Source organism: Dama dama, chromosome 33, assembly GCF_033118175.1.
Source record: "Dama dama isolate Ldn47 chromosome 33, ASM3311817v1, whole genome shotgun sequence".
NCBI classification, from domain to species: domain Eukaryota; kingdom Metazoa; phylum Chordata; class Mammalia; order Artiodactyla; family Cervidae; genus Dama; species Dama dama.
The window spans coordinates 7969898-7992100 of record NC_083713.1 but is presented as its reverse complement, the minus strand read 5'-3'; the positions used below and the strand labels follow the sequence as shown (position 1 = coordinate 7992100).

General features: G+C 40.2%; 2 protein-coding genes across 6 annotated transcripts in view; both read right to left on the bottom strand.

Moving 5' to 3' along the window:
- Nucleotides 1-1864: 1864 nt before the first annotated feature.
- The window catches only part of IWS1 (interacts with SUPT6H, CTD assembly factor 1), a 48985-nt gene continuing 28646 nt past the window's right edge, over nucleotides 1865-22203 (bottom strand). For 3 of the 5 annotated variants that reach the window (XM_061135429.1, XM_061135426.1, XM_061135430.1), the window contains exons 6-14: nucleotides 21996-22093; nucleotides 19534-19684; nucleotides 17603-17685; nucleotides 16468-16597; nucleotides 15465-15582; nucleotides 12975-13086; nucleotides 12342-12398; nucleotides 7598-7709; nucleotides 1865-2233 (exon numbers count right to left, since the gene is read on the bottom strand). In XM_061135429.1, coding sequence (XP_060991412.1) covers nucleotides 2102-2233; nucleotides 7598-7709; nucleotides 12342-12398; nucleotides 12975-13086; nucleotides 15465-15582; nucleotides 16468-16597; nucleotides 17603-17685; nucleotides 19534-19684; nucleotides 21996-22093 — 993 coding nt within the window. In that variant the 3' untranslated portion in view covers nucleotides 1865-2101. Of the gene's footprint in view, nucleotides 7136-7597; nucleotides 7710-12341; nucleotides 12399-12974; nucleotides 13087-15464; nucleotides 15583-16467; nucleotides 16598-17602; nucleotides 17686-19533; nucleotides 19685-21995; nucleotides 22094-22203 lie in introns of all 5 variants that reach the window. The other 2 variants (XM_061135428.1, XM_061135431.1) reach the window with 2 other exon arrangements.
- LOC133051060 (uncharacterized) lies at nucleotides 7716-12333 on the bottom strand. Its single transcript, XM_061135432.1, has 2 exons — nucleotides 9343-12333; nucleotides 7716-8137 (listed from the first exon to the last, which is right to left on the bottom strand). Exon 1 carries the CDS (start codon nucleotides 10784-10786, stop codon nucleotides 9776-9778), a length of 1011 nt encoding a protein of 336 aa, XP_060991415.1. The 5' UTR covers nucleotides 10787-12333; the 3' UTR covers nucleotides 7716-8137; nucleotides 9343-9775.

Here is a 22203-nt window from a genome sequence, read left to right as displayed (position 1 = left end):
AATTTCTAGATGACCGGGACTTAACACTTTAAATGCTAGAACGGTGCATCAACAGCTTTGAAGTCTTTTTAAAGCGCTACTTTACTTTTCTTGTTTAGAATTTTTAATGATCAAGGTCATCAACATCTGCTTCAGTAGATGGCTGTGCTTGTTCTCACAAGTGTTTCAGAGTATGATACAAAAATGACGCTGCAGATAATAGCTGTTCTTCTACCTCCACCTAGTGGTTAGTTATTACCTCTATCTTTACCTACCTTCTTTTTACAACGATCACATTTGTACTTTTAAATTTATTGAAAGTAAGGGTAAAGAGATCCTGAGAGATTCTTTTATAAGTGCACAAACTTCGTATTTTGGTTGTTCAAAGACTTTTATCAACAATCTCATGTGTTTCTGAATATCAACAGTCAGATAACCCTTCCCCAATTTGTAACATAAGATTTCTATAATTAAAATCAATTATTTATTCTTGGATTTAGTCATCTTGATTAATGAGATTTCTCACAAATAAGTCTGCAGAGACTATAAAAATGCCTTTAAAGTTCACAAAAATAGAGCCACACGGCTGCAAGCTATACTATTCCCTGTCTCAATTGCCTGGTTGCTCATCAGCAATTATAGCGATTTTCAACTGTGTCCACGTCTCCTCTCAGATAGTACTTCTTAACCTTTTTTCAAATTGTTAGGACCCACCCCCACCCCTGCCCTCCCAAGGAGCAAACAAATTTAAACTAACTGAAATCGTCATTAAAAATTTCCTTAACAAGAGAAATACTAAGATGACTTTGTCAGTATTTTGTTTCAATCCCCACTAAGACATTGCCATTTGATTCTGACACTGACCACCTGGAGTCAGAACCAGACTCCACAGGTTTAGGGTCTGTCCTCCACACGCTACCCCCATTTGAGATGATGTCTGAAAGTGGAGTCCCTCCCAACTTCTGACTACTTACAAATCTGGGGGTTCCCATAATTCCTGCACTTTCAAGAATTTGCCAAAATGATTCCCATAACTCTGGAAAGCACTGCCCTTATAATTGGAAGTGAAAGTGAAGGTGAAGGTGAAGTCGCTCAGTCATGTCCGAATCTTTGCGACCCCATGGACTGTAGCCCACCAGGCTCCTCCGTCCATGGGATTTTCCAGGCAAGAGTACTGGAGTGGGTTGCCATTTCCTTCTCCAGGCGATCTTCCCGACCCAGGGATCGAACCGGGGTCTCCCGCATTGTAGGTAGATGCTTTCACCGTCTGAGCCACCAGGGAAGTCCTTATAATGAGTTTTAATATAAAGGATTCAAATGAGGATCAACCAAATGAAGACACATGGAAGATGTGGTAAGGTCTGGGAGGAAACGCAGAGCTTCTGCACCCTTTCTTTGTGGAATCAAGGCACATCGCCATTGCAGCACATCAGTGTTCACTAGTCAGGAAGCTCCACTGAGCCTCAGTGTCTCGAGTTTTTAACTGAGGCTTCATTATTTGGGCACGACTGATTACAGCATGGGGCATTACAACTAGGTCAGGTCAATCTCCAGGGTCCCCACCCACCCACCATGGGGCCTGCCCCAAATTCCAACCCTCTGTGGTAGGTCCTTTCTGGTGACCAGCCCCCATCCTCGTTATCCAGGGGTCTACCATGACTCGCCTCATTAGCAACACAAAGACATTCCTAGTACCCAGGAAGTCCCAGGGGTCTTAAGAAGCGCACGGTGAGGAACAAGGACGGAGGCCACACCATACCGGAGCTGGAAGGTTGAACTCTGAAGGGTCAAACCTCTGTAACAGCTGCAGTTTTTCTTCACTCACCAAGAACCAATTTTCACCCCGGTAGAGAATGCACCCTTGAAGACAATGAAGAGACAGCCCCCCAAAACCAGAATGGAATTTTATTGTGTAAAGTTTATAGAAGTATGACTACTATTCTTCTGTACAAAGTGCACAACAAATGGTTTTAAATATAACTGAGAGAAATGCGAATCCTATGACATTTGATACAAGCTGAATCATTTACAGGTACACTAAAAAAGTCTTTAAAATATCATCTTTCTCCAAAGAGTCCATTGCGCATTTCCTAAGAGTAGCGATGGGGAACCTCCCAGGCAGTCACAAGGGCATTTTATTGCCCTCGATGCTGATTTTTACTGCGTGTGCAGATCTGCTTTTTTTCCTGATGTCTGTGAACTTTCTCATCTGTTTATCCAGTCGACTGATACCCTTCTTGGAGGTCCCCTGAAACTAAGAGTGGGGTAAAAGTTAAACAGCAAATTACTGATACATACATACATTTAGTTTTGTCTTTAATCTTCTTTTATCTGAAAGTCATCAGACTGAAGAGTTCCCAGCTCTGGAATAACCAGAATAAGCTTTGGTGACCTCAGGAACAACAGAGCAAGTATACACAGCAGTGTCAGAAATGCTTAAGCTCTCTCAGAGAAGAATAATTTTGTTGTTATCTGTGCCGTATTTTTAAGTTTTGCCTTAAGTCCACAGAAATTTGCTAGGAGAGAGAAACGGGGGAGGAATGAAACTAATTCATCAGATTACATTTTGACTGTATGCTTTTCCCTTTCAAAGACCACATATGGAGGTGACCATTTGACATACACAAGTTCAAACAGTGTTGGCGTAAAAAATTATGATCTTCTAAGGCAAGGAAAGTCATCGACAAAAAACCCTAAGCGTAACGAATGAGATCAGAACTGCTAAGTGCTTGCTGGAGCTCTAGTTTCAGATTAGAAATAGTCAGGGTTCTATAACCCTGTGCAAATGATGCCCCTTGTCTGAACGACTTCCAGGACTGCTGGGAGAAGTGACTCAGGTAATAATAACAAATACAAGCACACAATCAGGGCTCAAAATAAACATCAGCTACGACTACTATTACTACCACTTTGCAATCAGTTTGACACAAAAAGAAAAGTAAATTAAGCCTCTTGATCCAAGGGGCTTCCTACTTCTTGCATTCTCTTTCTACTTGCCCTTTTATGGTTAAAGATTTGTTGTTAGGTAACTTTTTCTGTATTTTGAAAAGATTGTTAGGTCTCGAAAAAGTGTGGTCTCCAAGAAGTTGACACCTTTAAGAAATGCTGAAAAGGTCTGCCATTTATGTTGGATCACGGCAAAACACCTCTTGTTTGCTACAGTAATGCCAGCAATCCCAATCTTCATGAATGCTGAGTAGTTAAAAAGAGATGAGGTCTTTTAGTTCTTTTCCCCAGAAATTTACTACTGAATCGCCTGTGAAGCTTAATCCAAAGAATGCTAAAATAAGGTAGAGACTAGGAGATACTTTAGGGCTGGTACTAGTGTGGTGAAGTTCTTTTGAGTTGGGGAACCCCTCCTAGGCTTATCTCACCTTTAGATTCAGCTTCTACCTCAGATATAAGCAAGGATCTCTAATATATCATTCTTGAATAAGAGCTACATTGATATCCATCCTAGATTTTCTATGTACATCCCAATTACAAATATTATATTAACATCAATTTTAGTATTTGGCACTAGCCCTGTGAGGGGGTGTAAAAATTCATTATCAGACGAGAAAGAACTATCGCCCTATGCAATACCCCAGATTTCTGGACAGTCCCAAGTATCTGACTTCCTTTCAGAAAATGTGCCCCAATTTTTAGTATATGCAGTCAGTGCACACTGGAAGCCTTATCTGCTCAGATCTCTGCCCACTGCCCAACCCCCAGCAGCTCTACACATCAGCCTGGACTTCTTGTCCACTCCCAGCACATTCCGTAAGAATTTGAGCCCTCTAACCTCAGCAACTGGGACATGCCAAGGCTGCGCTGATCTACTCCTTGTTATAGATAATAAGACCTGTAGCTGGCAAATGCCTGGTTACCCCAAGTCTGAAAACACACAAAACTGAGTACCTGGCATGTCAAATTCAATAACTTCTCTCTTGATTTCTTAACCCTACACCCTAGGAGAGTAAAACTGAATTGCTGCACCACTTTATCAGTGAAAAATCAAAAGTAGCCTAAAAGATTAGCAAGATGGGTTTGCTTTAAAAAATATGGTACAATCATATTATAATACAATATTTAGTCACTGAAGAATGTTTACTCAAATGAATTTTTACCATGTTAAGTAAAACACAAACCTAAAAAGGTATAAAAGAAAATGATCACAATTTTGTTTAAAAGTTAAAACACTACCACCACAACAAAAGAAACCCCAAACCAGTAATAATATGTTTATGCACACATATATAAAGGATTAAAGAAATAACCCAGAATGTTAATATAAGGTGTGGTGGGATTACAAGTGACACTGTTTATTTGTGCTTTTTGTATTTAAAGATTTATATAAAAACATGCACTGCTTTGTCATTTAAATGTTATTTTAAAAGCATTCCATGGAATAAATTAGCATATAAACATACAATGTAGTGCAGGTTATTGATTTAGAAGTGAAAAATCAGAAACCATAGAAGAATGAACAAATTATTAATATATTTTTACATGATAGATTTATGCAGCCATTACAAATGATAAATATATAAGGTGGTTTAATGTGAGGAAGTGATCAAAATTATATAAATATAATTTTAAGTATATTAAAATATCAATAGAAAACAAGACAAAATTTTTGTGAAATTGCTTTTGAGTGGTGAGTGATTTTCCTTTTTATAATCTCAAAATTTTCTACAATTATAAGCAGGAAAAACTAAGTTTAAAACATTACTGAAAATACATTTAATACATCAAAATTATTAACAGTGCTTCTTTACATGGAGGAAGAATAGAACTTTGGGGAAGGGGGTTTATTCTACAGTATATTTACTCATGTAATTTCAAAAATAAAATTACACTTAAAACAAAAAGAATTTCATGTGAAAGCCATTAATTCACTCCAGTTTTCTCTTAGGAAGCATGTTTTCCAGTAATATTCATTAGTGTCTGTACAGTGTGAGAGTCTTGAGGGAATATGTAAGGAATCTTAATAGGGAAACAGTGTCAGGACAATTAGTGAAATGTAACATGGGATGTGGTGGTTTGTAGTTTAGTCGCTAAGTTGTGTCCGACTCTTGCAACCTCATGGACAGTAGCCTGCCAGGCTCCTCCATCCATGAGATTCTCCAGGCAAGAATACTGAAGTGGGTTGCCATTTCCTTCTCCAGGGGATCTTCCCAACCCAGGAATCAAACCCGGGTCACTTGCATTCCAGGCAGATCCTTTAACAACTGAGCTAGCTACGAGACCACCTCCCAAAACATGCCTTATTATTATTTTTCGGACAGAGCTGTATAAGCCAGACAGGCCAAGATAAGTAACAGTCCATTTTGATCTTGGGAATGTTGGACAAAGGAGAACTCTGAACTTCCCTCTCCTCATGCTGGTCATGTCGCAGTCTAGGAGAAGGCCGGGCCACCTCTTGCACCTCCCCAACACCTACAGGGAGGGTGGGATCCAAACTATCAACACCAGCAGACAGGCACATGCCCTTCCAAAAAAGACTGGCCACTACGATTTTTTATTACATTTTTCTCTGCCCTATTGTAGATCCTGATTTTCTAAAATAAGTGTGCTGGGGAAGAAAATATAGTATGAAAGAGAAGAATAAAAGAAAGGAACAGACAGTGAGAATAGTAAAGGTAAAGAAAAACAGGGGTGGTGGGGAGGGGAAGGAGGGATATCAAGGGAAACAGAAATAGACAGAAGAGAAAAGGGAAGGAGGGGACGTCCCTGGTGGTCTTATGGTTAGGACTTCAGGTTTTCACTGCTGCTGCTAAGTCACTTCAGTCATGTCTGACTCTGTGCGACCCCTTAGACAGCAGCCCACTAGGCTCCGCTGTCCCTCGGATTCTCCAGGCAAGAATACTGGAGTGGGCTGCCATTTCCTTCTCCAGTGCATTAAAGTGAAGAGTGAAAGTGAAGTCGCTCAGTCGTGTCTGACTCTTCGTGACCCCATGGACTGCAGCCCACCAGGCTCCTCTGCCGATGTGATTTTCCAGGCAAGAGTACTGGAGTGGGTTGCCATTGCCTTCTCCACAGGTTTTCACTGCCCAGGTTCAATTCCTGGTCAGAGAACTGAGACCCCACAAGCCACAAAGTGTGACCAAAAGGAGGGGTAGTGGGGAGAAAATAGGGAAGGAAGCAGAGATGAAGGAATTCTAAGCACAGAACCAGTGCTCTTCTACCCTTTATTTATTCTCAATAAATAAGACTGTGTGCTTGGTCTTGATAGTAGCAAAGTGAACCTGCAGGAAAGTGAGTGTGTCTGTGGAAACAGCTGCCCAAGTAGGGGTCACAGAGGGCAGACCACACACTTAGACTCTCAACTGTTCACTGCAGCAGAGTGCTGCTGGTAACCCGGGAGCACAGCAGGTCAGCGGGTCTGGCTTTGTGAATGTCCCAAGGTCGTCTTCATTTCCAGCCATCGACCAACTGTATATCAGTTAAATTTATCTCCTCAGTATTCAGTGTCAGGATTTATGCAATGAGCCCTCAAAGGCAGGTTACTGAGCCACTGACAACAGGAAGCCACCGCCCTTCCACCTGGATGTTACTAACCAGCTTATATGCCTGTAAGGCAGACCAGCCACTCTGATTCTGGGCCCTGACAAAAACCTTTTTAATAAAAAGGGTACCAGGCAGAAAGACCAAAATATCTATCAGTGAGGTAATTATGTACTGGGGTATTGATAAACGAAAGTGAAGTGAAGTCGCTCAGTCGTGTCCAACTCAGCGACCCCATGGACTGCAGCCTACAAGGCTCCTCCATCCATGGGATTTGCCAGGCAAGAGTACTGGAGTGGGGTGCCATTGCCTTCTCTGACTGATAAAGGAAGGGAACCTCAAATCAATTTCTAAATATTCAGGACGACTAGAATGTCACTGGGTGCCTGGCACAGTCATTATTTCAGAACTAAAGAGGTCCTGGCCTTTTCTGGTTAGGAAAGCACACACACACTTGTTTCCACTCTAGCTGCTCAAGCCCATGCAGAGCATGCTTCCTTGGGGATACCTCCCAGGTAACGCTCTGGCAGGGCCCGGCCTACAGGGGCATCCTGTTGCCTTCAATGCTGAACTTGACAGCACGGTGCACTTTGCTGAGTCGTTTCTGTTCTGCAAATCTCCTCTTATGCTTTTCCAATCGGCTTAGGCCCTTTTTAAGAATACCAGGCTAGAAAGAGTAGTTTGAATGGAGAATAAAGAAAGATTACTGAGCAGCAATGAGGATCACCGAGTAGTATTTACAGCGATGGTGACAGTGTCTACCCTAAACACTTCATAACAGACTGACTTAAAAACAGCTAAACAGGAAGGAGGGGTAGGCTGCAAAAGCAGGTGAGTTCTGTTTCTCAGGGTTCTAAAAAAAAAAGACTATACCAAAACACTCTAGCCTTCAAGGTTCAGTTGAAATAAAAGGAGTTAATATGAAGAAACTTCCCAACTGATAATGTTTCTTAAAATCTGAAGTAATGCTCACCAGTAATAATGGTCTTTATCTGGCTAGATAAAAGAGAAAATAGCTCTCTTCAAATTAGATAAACTTTAAGAGCTGCTTAAGGGTTCTCAAACATGAAGTAAAAGACAGTAATCTGCATTTTAGATCCACCTTGCTGTCCCTGGGCTGATTACTTACCCTGGATGATTCCATTTCCACATTCCACTTGGGCCTGACAACATAGTCCTTGTTCGAGGGCATGGGGACCCTTGCCCGGGCGCAGAATCCAGGATCTCCAGGTCTGAGAGCCCTAAGAATGGGAAGAGCACACTGCTTATGCAGCCAGCCTTAGCTGGGCCCATGCCACTCATCTGCACATCTGTGTCAAACCTCCTCTGCCCTCCCCGAAGTCACCCCATCCACGTCCTGCCATCTTAGATGGCTTCATCATCAGTCATACTGCTCTATCAATTGCTCAACTTTCCCCAAAACTTCCTCTGCAGGATTCCTTATCCCCTCTTCTCAGCTTCAGATATAATCGTGCCTCTCTCCTTTCTAAGGCTGGCTCCTCCATGAGGACTCTGAATCTCAATTTCTCTGGTCTAATAGAGTCACTTGAGTTCACTTGTGAGATGAAAAGTCAGGCAGTCAAAATGACCTCCCAAACTGAGTATGCCCATAAAGCGGTTTACATGGTTGTGCATATGCAACTCATACAGTAATCTTTTGGTCTGTTTCCTGTTTTGTTAAAAAAAAAAAAAAAAAACTTGAGATACAGATTCACATGCAGTTTTAAGAATTAATACAGAGATCCAGTGCCTCTCTCAAAAAACAACATGCAAATCACTACAGCACACTATCACAAGCAGGATATTGATGTTGCTGTCACCCATCAACTTTTATTTACACTTTCCCCAGTTCTACTTGCACTCACTAATCTCTGTGTATATGTTTCTTCATAAGAAACCACCACACTATTTTCCAGAGTGGCTGTACCATTTTACCTGCAGCAGTGGATGAGTGATCTAGTTTTTCTGCATCCTTGTCAGCATTTAATGGTGTCACATACAGTAACTTTCACATACAAATTTGAGAACTACCATGCTAGACTAAAGTAAGACTGCCATCCTTCAAAAGTAAAGCTTATTCAGTGTCTGGGAATTTGAATCACTCAACTTTTAGATAACTATCTCCACTGGTAAATGGAGATTGGATATGTGTGTATGTTGGGGTGGGGGGTGGAAGAGAAGGCTAAAAGATTCTAAACTGTTTCTATTCCCTTGTATGGTTTGCTCTATTCTTAAATATCAAGCTTCTATAACTTTCATATATGTGAATAGATCAACTGACTAGAAAATTTCCCACAACTCTTATTTCCCCCCTAAAGCCACTATTGGCAAACCTATCCACAAGTAAATGACACGTGCTCCCTCCAACTCATTTCCTGTTTTCCTTTTGTGACGTGGGTGCTGCGTAACTGCCAGCACTCACTGCACAGCCCCTCTGAAGTCTACGCTCCACCACAGCGCCCTCCGGGGCAGCCTTGTCTTTCTCTAGGTTCTCTTCCAATGTGTAGGATCATAGCTCCTCACTGGCCTTCGGTGGCTACACCCCTTTTCAAAGCATTCAGTTTATTTTATTTTTTAATGCATTTAGTGGGTTTTTTTGTTTTGTTTTGTTGTACTGTGCCGCTTGCAAGATCTTAGTTCCCCAACCAGGGACTGAACCCAGGCCACTGCAGTGAAAGCACCGAGTCCTAACTACTGGATCACCAGGGAATTCCCTGTTCAGTTTATTTCTCACTCTGTTAATTTCACGATTCAACAATCTTTTCTAGGGAGATAAATATCAATGTCTCTAGCTCAAATTCCAGCTCTAGACCCAGGATATTTACAGGACTACCTCATTCACCTTCTATTTAATATGTTCAAGAAAAAACTCACCTATGACTTCACATCAACTCCTCTCCACTCTAGTGAAGGGTAACACCATCATCTCAGTTACTTAAGTTTAAAATTCTGGTTGGTATCTTCAACTCTAGCCAGCTCATCACCCACCAAGTCAACTCCTGGCAGTTTTGTGCCTGCGAATTCTCCTCAACTTTCTGCTTCTCCATTACAGTTTCAGTTGACCTGTATCACTACTTTCAGCTCTTCTGCTCTGCAACCCATCCCACAGCATGCCACCAGCAGTGCATTCCAAATCAAATTTAACTTCACATCCACGCTCAAAAAGCTTTCTAGGAAACCAGGGAAGTAAACATCCCTCATCTTGATTTAAAGCACTTCAGAGTTTGGTCAATATCTGCATTTCCAACCTTATCTTCCACCACTTCAGGCACCACAGTTACTGCCTGATCACTTCAGCCTACTCAGTTCAGTTCAGTTGCTGTCGTATCCGGCTCTTTGTGACCCCATGGACTGCAGCACACCAGGCTTCCCTGTCCATCACCGACTCCTGGAGCTTACTCAAACTCATGCCCATTGAGTTGGTGACGCCATCCAACCATCTCATCCTCTGTCGTCCCCTTCTCCTCCCGCCCTCAATTTCTCCCAGCATCAAGGTCTTCTCAAATGAGTCAGTCCTTCGCGTCAGGTGGCCAAAGTATTGGAGTTTCAGCTTCAACATCAGTCCTTCCAATGAATATTCAGGACTGATTTCCTTTAGGATTGACTGGTTGGATCTCCCTGCAGTCCAAAGGACTCTCAAGAGTCTTCTCCAGCACCACAGTTCAAAAGCATCAATTCTTTGGTGCTCACCTTTCTTTATAGTCCAACTCTCACATCCATTCATGACTACTGGAAAAACCATGGCTTTGACTAGATGGACCTTTGTTGGCAAAGTAATGTCTCTACTTCTTAATATGCTGTCTAGGTTGGTCATAGCTTTTCTTCCAAGGAGGAAGTGTCTTTTAATTTCATGGCTGCAGTCACCATCTGCAGTGATTTTGGAGCCCAAGAAAATAAAGTCTCTCCCTGTTTCCATGGTGTCCCCATCTGTTTGCCATGAAGTGACGGGACCAGATGCCATGATCTTAGTTTTCTGAATGTTGAGCTTTGGGCCAACTTTTTCACTCTCCTCGTTCCCTTTCATCAAGAGGCTCTTCAGTTCTTCACTTTCTGCCATAAGGGTGGTGTCATCTGCATAGCTGAGGTTAATGATACTTCTCCCAGTGATCTTGATTCCAGCTTGTGCTTCATCCAGCCCAGGGTTTCTCATGATGTACTCTGCATATAAGTTAAATGAGTAGGGTGACAGAATACAGCCTTGACATACTCCTTTCCCTATTTGGAACCAGTCTGTCATTCCATGTCCAGTTCTAACGGTTGTTTCCTGACCTGCATACAGGTTTCCCAGAAGGCAGGTCAGGTGATCTGGTATTCCCATCTCTTGAAGAATCTTCCACAGTTTGGAGTGATCCACACAATCAAAGGCTTTGGCATAGTCAATGAAGCAGAAATAGATGTTTTTCTGGCACTCTCTTGCTTTTTCGATTATCCAGAGGATGTTGGCAATTTGATCTCTGGTTCCTCTGCCTTTTCTAAATCCAGCTTGAATATCTGGAAGTTCACGTACTGTTGAAGCCTGGCTTGGAGAATTTTGAGCATTACTTTGCTAGTACGTGAGATGAGTGCAATTGTGCAGTAGTCTGAACACTCTTTAGCATTGCCTTTCTTTGGGATTGGAATGAAAACCAACCTTTTCCAGTCCTGTGGCCACTGCTGAGTTTTCCAGATTTGCTGGCATATTGAGCAGAGCACTTTCACAGCAGCATCTTTCAGGACTTGAAACAGCTCAGCTGGGGTTCCATCCCCTCCACTAGCTTTGTTCCTAGTGATGGATGCTTCCTAAGGCCCACCTGACTTTGCATTCCAGGATGTCTGGCTCTAGGTGAGTGACTACACCATCATGGTTATCTGGGTCATGAAGATCTTTTTTGTATACTTCTGTGTATTCTTGCCACCTCTTCTTAATATCTTCTGCTTCTGTTAGGTCCAGAGCATTTCTGTCCTTTACCGTGCCCATATTTATATGAAATGTTCCCTTGATATCTCTAATTTTCTCTAGTCTTTCCCATTCTGTTATTTTCCTCTATTTCTCTGCACTGATCACTGAGGAAAGCTTTTTTCTCTCTCCTTGCTATTCTTTGGAACTCTGCATTCAAATGGGCATATCTTTCCTTTTTTCCTTTGCCTTTAGCTTCTCTTCTTTGATCAGCTATTTGTAAGGCCTCCTCAGACAACCATTTTCCCTTTTGGCATTTCTTTTTCTTGGGATGGTCTTGATCACTGCCTCCTGTACAATGTCATGAACCTCCATCCATAGTTCTACCAGCACTCTGTCTATGATATCTAATCCCTTGAATCTATTTGTCACTTCCACTGTATAATCGTAAGGGATTTGATTCAGGTCACACCTGAATGATATAGTGCTTTTCCCTACTTTCTTCAATTTAAGTCTGAATTTGGCAATAAGGAGTTCATGATCTGAGCCACAGTCAGCTCCCGTCTTGTTTTTGCTGGCTGTATAGAGTTTCTCCATCTTTGGCTGCAAAGAATAGAATCAATCTGATTTCGGCTACTAACCATCCCTAAAATAGGCCTTGAGTGCTTACCCTATATATCTTTGCTTAAGCTCTCCCCTTTGCCTCTGATTCCTCTAAAGACTTTGAGAGAATGGACTACTTTTAATATGATTCTGTATTTCTGGAGCCTAACACAGTTTATTATATAGCAAGTGGCAACAAAATCTTTAGTCAAACTATTTTTCAATCTTCTTGTAGTCTCCAGAGCACCAATACAGTGTGGATATCCAATAAATGCTACACTAGAAATCATCCCCCCTACCCCTCTGAACCATCATTTCATTTGCTATTTTTCTTAAGGCAGCAAGAACATTCACAATATCGTCTAAGAAGTAAATCAGTACAAAAAAATCTTACTTTTCCTCTCCTGTCAGCACCTTTTCCAAATCTCTTCGGGGTGTCTGACCACCAGTGCTGGGAAAAAAGCAATTGATGAGATATTAGGAATGTTAGAACTTTACAATTAAGGGAAGAAGAGCAAAGTGAAATATCAAACTCAGATCACAATTAGGTCGTTTATATTGGATCAGAGAAAATAATTCCTAATCTTAGTACTATTTATTTCAGTTATCATTTGCACATCAGGTTTCACTCACCTGTAATGATCTTGCTAGATGCAACTGTATCCAGTTTATGGATACAAATTTAACCAGTAATATCTTTCCCCCCTAAGAATCTGGAAATGGGACTAAGAAAGTTGTTCCTGTAAGTGGTTGCAACAACAGAAGCAACCTCCAAAACGGTGGCAGACGTCAGATGCAACCAGAAAAGTCTTGGGGGGAGCAGGTGACAAGCTTCACTAGACACTACCCACATTTAAACTTAAATGGTATTATGAATGACAAGAGATAGCAAGCGGAAAGACAAACTCTTATCATCTTATGGGTTTCTTAATCATCTTTATTTACAAAAAGAAAAAAAAACAACAAAAACCCTGAGTTATCAGAGCAATAGTATTTACTTCACTTACTCATACCTGTTCCCTCATACCTGTTCATTCTTCGCCTTTGGGGCATCTGTTCTAGGTCTCTCTGCTCCCTTTCTTCTCTTGTCATTCCTTTGTAGTTTGAGGTAAGACCAAATATAGGCCGAGACCATTCATCTACAACAAAGGGAAATTAATTATTTAGTCAACAGAGTGGCATTCTTGAAATAATCACACCCTATGGTAATGTCATAGTCTAGGCATTCAGAATATTCTCTCCTTAAAGAAACCATTATTTCAGGACCATTTATAGGATAAATGTCTATTTAAGTCTTCTGCCCATTTTCTGATTTTTTTTAAAATACTGAGTAGTATGAAGTGTTTGTATATTCTGGATATTAAGCCTTGTTGATCACATTGTTTACAAATACTGAAAACAGAAAATCTTGAAATTCTCTATGTTCTTATTCTAACCAAAAACAAGCTCCTTTATTACTTAGTTGTCAAAGTGGTTTAAACCTTTAAAAATTACCTTTTGATAGTGCAGAAGTCGAACCTATATTCAAGCCTAAGAAAGCTGTTAACGAAAGTGCACACACAAAGATGTCCTACATGCACACTGTTTAGCCAGCAAAAGGCCAGAGGTGCCCTTTGACGTTTTTGTTCTTTTACTGCTGCATTATATGGACCTCCGTGGTGGCTCGGAGAGTAAAGAATCTACCTGCAATGCAGGAGACCTGGGTTCCATCCCTGGGTCAGGAAGATCCCCTGGAGAAGGGAGTGGCTATCCACTCCATATGCTGCTGCTGCTGCTAAGTCACTTCAGTTGTGTCTGACTCTATGTGACCCCATAGACGGCAGCCTACCAGGCTCCGCCGTCCCTGGGATTCTCCAGGCAAGAACAATGGAGTTGGGTTGCCACTTCCTTCTCCAATGCAGGAAAGTGAAAAGTGGAAGTGAAGTTGCTCAGTTGTGTCTGACTCTTTGCGACCCCATGGACTGCAGCCCACCAGGTTCCTCCGTCCATGGGATTTTCCAGGCAAGAGTACTGCAGTGGGGTGCCACTGCCTTCTCCGACTCTATATGCTGCGGTCCCCAATCTTTTTGGCACCAGGGACCAGTTCTGTGGAAGACAATTTTTCCATGGACATGTATGTGCGTGTGATGGCTTTGGGATGGTTTAAAGTGCATTGCATTTATTATGCCACTGCTAATCTGACAGGAGGTAGAGCTCAGGTGGTAATGCAAGCGATAGGGAGCAGCTGTCAACACAAATGAAGTTTTGTTTGCTCGCCAGTCGCTCACCTCCTGATGTCTGATCTGGTTCCCCTGGTATACACTATCAAAACAATAAAGGACCTTTACAGACAGAACACAGGTGTCATCAAACTAAGAAGGAAGCAAGGAGTCTCAGGGGGTCTATATCTCTTTAAAAACTGACATGCCTTCCCCATCTCTGGATTTAGAATCACTTGTAGTACATCATGGGTATCAGTAGGAACAGCCTGCTTCCCTCTGCCTAGGGCAAAAAGGTTGAAAACCACTGCATCAAAGCAACAAAAGCTTATTATTTAATAGGCAGTAAACTGCAGGTTAATAACAAGATGTTAATACTCCTCTAGTTTATTAAAAAAATTAAATTTCTTCTAAAAGTTTTTGATAATCTTAAAATAGCAATAGGCAAGTAACTACTGTATTCAGATATAAAGTAAAAGTGAAAGTGAAGTCGCTCAGTCCTGTCCGATTCTTTGTGACCCCATGGACTGTAGCCCACCAGGCTCCTCCATCCATGGAATTTTCCAGGCAAGAGTACTGGAGTGGGTTGCCATTTCCTTCTCCAATTCAGATATTAAAAGTAGTTACTATTTCAATCTAGTCTTAAAAGTTTAAAAATCTTCCCAACACAAAGCACAGGAAGAATTAAGGAGGGGGATGAAGACACACGCGATGTTCAATACAGCAACTGATCAGATGAATTTCAGTTAAGACTTCTCAGGATTTCTCTGGTATCATTAAGCAATAACACACAAAAGGCTTTGGAGATCGTTATAAAAGTGACAACAATAGCAGCAGCAGCTAACATTTCTTGAGGATTTACTGTATTCTAGGCACTATACCTTATATACATCTTGTTTAATCTTTAAGACAAACTAAATTAAATACACAGTTCTCTGTTTTACAGAGGAGGAAACCTGATTTACAGTTTAAATCACTAGCCCAAGGATATGCAGTAAGGCACGTGGTAAATGGAAACCTAGGTATGACTGACTCTAGGGCCTGTATTCCAATCTCCCTCTCTCTACATGCTCTTGATCCATAATTAGCAAATGCATTATTTTTTTTTTTTTGTTATATACTGGGATAACATACTTAAATATACTGAGAAGCATTTTAAGTCTAAGGATAAAAAGCTTGGTATCTATAGGAAGTTATCAAAAATTTTTCTACTTCATTTCAGACTCATTTTAAAAGAATACTGGTAAAAATATAGTTTATATATATACATGTCTCTCTACAAACATAAACACAAGAAACAAAAAGCAAAATGTACATACTGATTAATTTCCCTGCCATGTCCTTGTTGGACCTTGATTCCTTGGGGTGTTTATAGAGATACATCACTGCTCGTCCAATCCCACTATGCTTCAGGGTCTCCTGGCTCACACTAGGTAGCTGGGGAACATAAACACATACACACATATTAATCATTAAGAAGCTGGGAGTCCTGTCAAACTATTCTAGTGGGCCTGCAACACCTGGTTCATTCACAGCAGAACAAACGACAAAAAAGTTCTATTTTCAGTATCTATAGTCATTGAACACAAAGACATTCTGTGTTCCCATAAGGAGTTCAGAGTTCAGTACTACCACTGAGCTGAATTAAAACTTAACAGTGTGACAAAGTGTAAACAAAGCATCCTCAGAGGTTGGCAGTTTAACAAATCGAGGGTCCTCTCAGGTCTCTGAACCAAACAGACCTACGTCTGAACCCACAGCAACTTGCTAGTTTTGTGAACTTAGACAAGTCATTGAACTTCTCTGAGTCTTAATTTCCTCATCTGTAAAATGGAGATAATACATCTATCCTGCAGGTTTGCTGTGAGGAATAAATGAACCTATACGTTTAAAAAACACCTAGCACATAGCAGGTTCCTCGGGAATTCCTTCAGAAGTTAAGCAGCTTGCCCAAGGTGTTACAGCCACATAAAGGTGGCTCAGATCAAGATTTAAAGGCACATCTGAGGCTGAAGTCGGTGCCCCTTCTACTTCAAGTGCCTCCCTAAAACATACCCACTACCATACTACTCTTCTCAGATAAACCAGAGCTACTCCAAGATCTTTTTTCTTCAATACCATAGTCACAAGAAGTTTTAAAAGGCCTTCCTTTTAAGTTCATTTTACTTGGTATGCTCCTAATAAACATACCTAATACAACTCTTCTGATAGGCTATGGCAGACAGAATACACAAATACACAGTAAAATGCAGAGGTTAGGATAATACAAGCCATGTCAAATAATCAATGAAGAGCAAACAAGTCAGATTATCTGCCTATCACCTCTTGCAGAATCCTCAGGAGCTCTTCTCGAATCTTCAGTGCTGGCAAACTCCTATCTGGTAGAGGGGAGAGCCATTCTTTGATGGCGGACATCACGCCACTGTCAATAAATGTTTCTTTAAGGTCCTGCCTAAAATAACAACAATAAAAGAAAAGAAGGTCAAGTCTATGAATGCTGGTTCTACTGTAGCTTCCTTTGATTTTCTTATATATTTAGTGATGCTTCAAAAAACTGCTTTAAAAAAAAATTACGCATTTATTTACTGAGCACCTGTTCATAGATTTCAACAGCTCTATGAAATTTAGTTCCTATTTTCAAGAAACAGACATGATACGCAAGGAAAGATGATTTGTTAAAGATAACCCGTCACCCCCAACCCACCAAAAAACACACCAAATTACACGAGGGTAGGCTAATGCTGATATGAATGGTGCAGACAATAAGAATAATGAGCTTCAATTATCACACTTAAAAAAATTATGTTGAACCTATGAGAATAGTGATCCTTAAACTGTTTCAAGTAATAGAGAACCCAGAATTTGCAGGCAGGAATACCACCACTCTCCCAGCAGAAAAAAATCACTATGAAATACTGATTACTATTCAAATTCCATTTTATGTACCAGATCAATTATGTTAACAGGGAACATGATATCATATATATGAAGTCTGGCACAGATAATTTTCTCTGTTGGCATAGAGGTGCCAATTTTCTAGTAGAAAGTCCTAGACCCTGTGTCTGGCTAATTGGTGTACTAATACAAAGATAAAATTCATGATATAACAGGTCGCAGGAGTCTTGTTCAATACATCCTTCGAGTAGTCTTCTAGGATTTGCTCTGCTCTCAATCATTCTGGAAAAACAGACCCAATTTGTAGTGTATAAAGAAAAAATGAGTAGTTTCCAAGTTTTCTTTCATTAACATCAGCTTGCTATTTGTTCTGTTTCTATCAGGCATAAAAGTTTAAGAAATATCTGTGAGAAAGTAATAATTTAGGAGATTCTATTCATTACTATTTTTCTGTAAATTGATAGAAGACGATCATTCTTTAATGTCTCTAGAACACCAATACATAGCTTGAATATCATTCCATTAAAAGGAAAGCTTTTTTTTAAGAAAAGAGAATACTTACTTCTTAAGGTGCATGACCACAGTAGGTAATAATGTTAATTTTTTCAGTGCTGGTTTTTTTTGATTATTCAACTGTCTGTCTTCCTATAGGAAGAAAAAGATTTTTCTAAAAAAAAAGTAAAGAGAAAGCAATGGCTTTTTCTTTTTCACTTTTAAAAAATTTATTTTTAATTGGAGGAAAATGACTTTACAACATTGTGTTGGTTTCTGCTATATATGAACATTAATCAGCCATAGATATACATGTGTCCCCTCCCTCTTCCCACCCTATCCTGTCTCTCTAGGTTGTCACAGAACACTGGATTTGAGCTCCCTGAGTAATACAGCAAATTTCCACTGGCTATCTAATTTTGCATATGGTAATGTATATGTTTTAATACTACGCTCTCAATTCGTCCCACCCTCTCCTTCCCTCCTCAGCTGCTGCCCTGCAGATAGATTCATCGGTACCATCTTTTTAGATTCCATATATATGTGTTAATATACCATATTTGTCAGAGAACAATTGCTAATAGCAAATTATTAACACTATAATTCTAAGCTTTAGATATAACAAAGTAGCAATTTCTCTGAGACACTAGAGGTTTTCCTACAAGAAAGAACTACATATAGTAGAGGTATTTTGTAGAGCCAAAACCCACAAAATTGTTAGAATAATTAGTTTTAACAACTACAAATCGAGAGTAACAATTTTAATTTAAAATACTGGAACAACTGTCAGATTTTCAGAGTTCATTCAATGTACAGATTATACATGGAAAAATTTAGTTTATCATCAAAAATAATATTCTGGCTATGCGGTTTGTAAGAAAAGAATATGTTATTAAAAACTTTTAGTCTTTGATATTTGGGTTTTTTTTCCCTACTTTTTTTTGGCCGCATTGCAAGGCTTAGGGGAATCTAAAGCTTCATGAACAGGGACTGAAACCCAGGCCCTTGGCAACAAAATCTTGGTGTCCTAACCACTGGACCACCAAGGAATTTCCTCTGCTTTTTTAACTGTAGAAAATTTAAATTCTACAAACACAGAAAACAAAATTATACACTCCTGACACACACATTTCAACAATTAAACACACATGACCAATCTTGCTTACTCATCTCTCCAGCTGCTTTCCCCTTCACCCTTGAATTATTCTGGAACAAATCCTATACACATAGCAAAATACCTCAGCAAGTGCCTCTAAAAGACCAGGATTTGTTTTTAATCATTGTATTTGGCCAATTTTTACAATTTGAGCACAATTTTAAAATGCAATGAATTAAATGTAATCTCTTAATCAGAGGCAAAAGCATGACACGAGTTAAAACCTACTAGGCATAAGTTTATAATTTTTTTTGTATGTGAAGAAACATCACTTTGTGGTAAACTAGCCAAACCTGAGAGCAAAATCATTCCTCCATAAAAACAGCAAACCAGGGACTTCCCTAGCAGTCCAGATGTTAACATGCCATACTTCCAGTGCAGAGGGTGCAGGTTTGAACCCTCGTTGAGGAATTACATACTGTGTGGCCAAATAAATAAATAAAATAGCAAAATATTATGAAAAAGGCAAACCAATTCAGCCAAAAAGGCCCATTTTACTAAATACTCAAGTCTTCATTTTTTCCCCCTAAAACATACTACTAAAATTTTCCATGCTTAACATTTAAAACATTAAATGCTTATCTTAAAAAAATTAAGTAGATACTTATGTATCTAATGTAAATGTAAATTAAGCAAGAATTAGGCTTTTTTTTTTTTTTTTTTAAAAGCAGGAATTCCCTGGTGGTCAAGTGGCTTGGACTTGGTGCTTTCACTGCCAAGGACATGAGGTCAATCCCTGGTTGGGGAACTCAGATCCTGCAAGCCACAAAGTGTGGCCAAAAAACAAAACAGGCTATATAACCAATTATGTGAGAGAAAGAAGGATGAAGCTGCAAGTGACTCACCTCAGCAGCTTCATTCATCTTGACAATCATGGCACTCACAACATCGTCAGCATCACTAATAAAAGTACCACCATCACGGTTACGTCTGCGCTTGCCACTCATGCTCTTTTTCCGCTGTAACATCATCTCAAAGTCTGACAGAAAGTCCATGCTAAGCAGTAACACAAAATCAAGTAAAATATAAATTCGCTTTTAAATACACATCTTCTTTTATGAGTTAAGAACCACCAATTTTTAAAACTCTAACTCAAGGAAGTGCTACTTTTTTTTAAAGTACAAGTACTTTTAAAATTGTTTTTAACAGAACAAGTGATCATAAATTTTATGCTCAATTTTTCTACTATCCCAACTGTTACACATAAAACACATTTCAAATTTCAAGTTTTACCTGTCACTCCATGGTTTAGTTTTAACTGCATTGCCTTTTGGGGGAAGGGAAAGAGTGGTGTTCAATCATCTAAATACTTCTGTCTTATACAGGAATAACTAGGGAAAAAAACTGCTGTTTCTTAGTAACAACAAGTACATAATGTGTACTTCTCTCAAAACATAATATGACTGAGGTAAAGATCAGTTCAGTTCAGTTCAGTCACTCAAACATGTCTGACTCTTTGTGACCCCATGAACCGCAGCACGCCAGGCTTCCCCGTCTATCACCAACACCCAGAGTCCACCCAAACCCATGTCCATTGAGTCGGTGATGCCATCCAACCATCTCATCCTCTGTCATCCCCTTCTCCTCCTACCCTCAATCTTTCCCAGCATCAGGGTCTTTTCCAATGAGTCAGCTCTTCCCAACAGGTGGCCAAAGTATTGGAGTTTCAGCTTCAGCATCAGTCCTTCCAATGAACACCCAGGACTGATCTCCTTTAGGATGGACTGGCTGGATCTCCATGCAGCCCAAGGGACTCTCAAGAGTCTTCTCCAACACCACAGTTCAAAAGCATGAATTCTTCTGCACTCAGCTTTCTTTATAGTCCAACTCTCACATCCATACATGACCACTGGAAAAACCATAGCCTTGACTAGACAGAACTTTGTTGGCAAAGTAATGTCTCTGCTTTTTAATATGCTGTCTAGGTTGGTCATAACTTTCCTTCCAAGGAGTAAGCATCTTTCAATTTCATGGCTGCAATCACCATTTGCAGTGATTTTGGAGCCCAGAAAAAAAAAGTCAGCCACTGTTTCCCCATCTATCTGCCATGAAGTGATGGGACCGGATGCCATGATCTTAGTTTTCTGGATGTTGAGCTTTAAGCCAACTTTTCCACTCTCCTCTTTCACTTTCATCAAGAGGCTCTTTAGTTCTTCTTCACTTTCTGGGTGGTGTCATTTGCATATCTGAGGTTATTGATATCTCTCCTGGGAATCTTGTGCTTCCTCCAGCCCAGCGTTTCTCATGATGTACTCTGCATATAAGTTAAATAAGCGGAGTGACAATATACAGCCTTGACGTACTCCTTTTCCTGTGTGGAACCAGTCTGTTGTTCCGTGTCCAGTTCTAACTGCTGCTTCCTGACCTGCATACAGGTTTCTCAAGAGGCAGGTCAGGTGGATAAAGATGGAAATATACAAATCTGCTAAGAGCCTCAAAAAAGTCTTCCTAGCATTCAACTGAATCTTTACACTTAACAAGGGAGCTAACATGCACTCTGCCCTGATGCTGGGAAAGATTGAGGGCAGGAGGAAAAGAGGATGACAGAGGATGAGATGGTTGTGGACGGCATCACTGACTCAATGGACATGGGTTTGTGTGGACTCTGGGAGTTGGTGATGAACAGGGAGGCCTGGCGTGCTGTGGTTCATGGAGTCGCAAAAAGTCAGACACGACTGAGTAACTGAAGTAAAATGATACGGTTTATATAATTTAATTTCCAAAGGTATTGGAAACTCTCTCAGCTTAATTCTTGCATGTCACTAGGAATTAAGAAGAAAACTATCATTTAATATCGTGATACTGATATTACAGTATCATCTTTATAACCCTAACAATAACTAACAAGTCTTTCTATGTTTGGCACCTTTCAAGACACCAGATTTTTCTGCACAGATTCCAATCATCTCATCAAAAGTATGTGAAATACAATCAAGCAGTATTCTGTATCTAAAACTGTGCCCCCCCCCCACCCCCACCCCGGGACTCCTGAATCAGCTTTCTCTTTCTCAACGAACTTTTACTGGGCTACTTTTCAAACTGAAAAGTAAGTTGAGATATGAATTTAAAAAGCCTGACAACCAAATAGCTCCACAAAAATAGCTGAGCACAGGGCAAATGAAAGAAAAATAACAAGCGCAAATAATTTTCAGATAGCAACTGTATATAGAGAAGTAGACAGGAGAACAAAAATGGAAGATTCTTTCCTACACTTAATCAGGAACCAAAATAAGAAAAACAAAGTTTGTTAGTCTTCATCTCATTTTAAAAGTTCTCTTTAACAAAGTCCTTTAAAAAACAAACTTACTGTTTTCCTCTCTTTATGTTATCATCAGAATCTGAATCTTCTGCTTCTTTTACCTGTGTTTCACTTTTTTCTTCTTCCAAATCTTCTTGGTTAAAACCCTAAATGCAGGGTAAGTTAGTCAGTTATCAGTACCTCATTACAGACTCTTCCGTGTAACTGTTTGCTCTTGGACACCAAAAAACATATAGCAAAAAAGCTCCCTCCCACT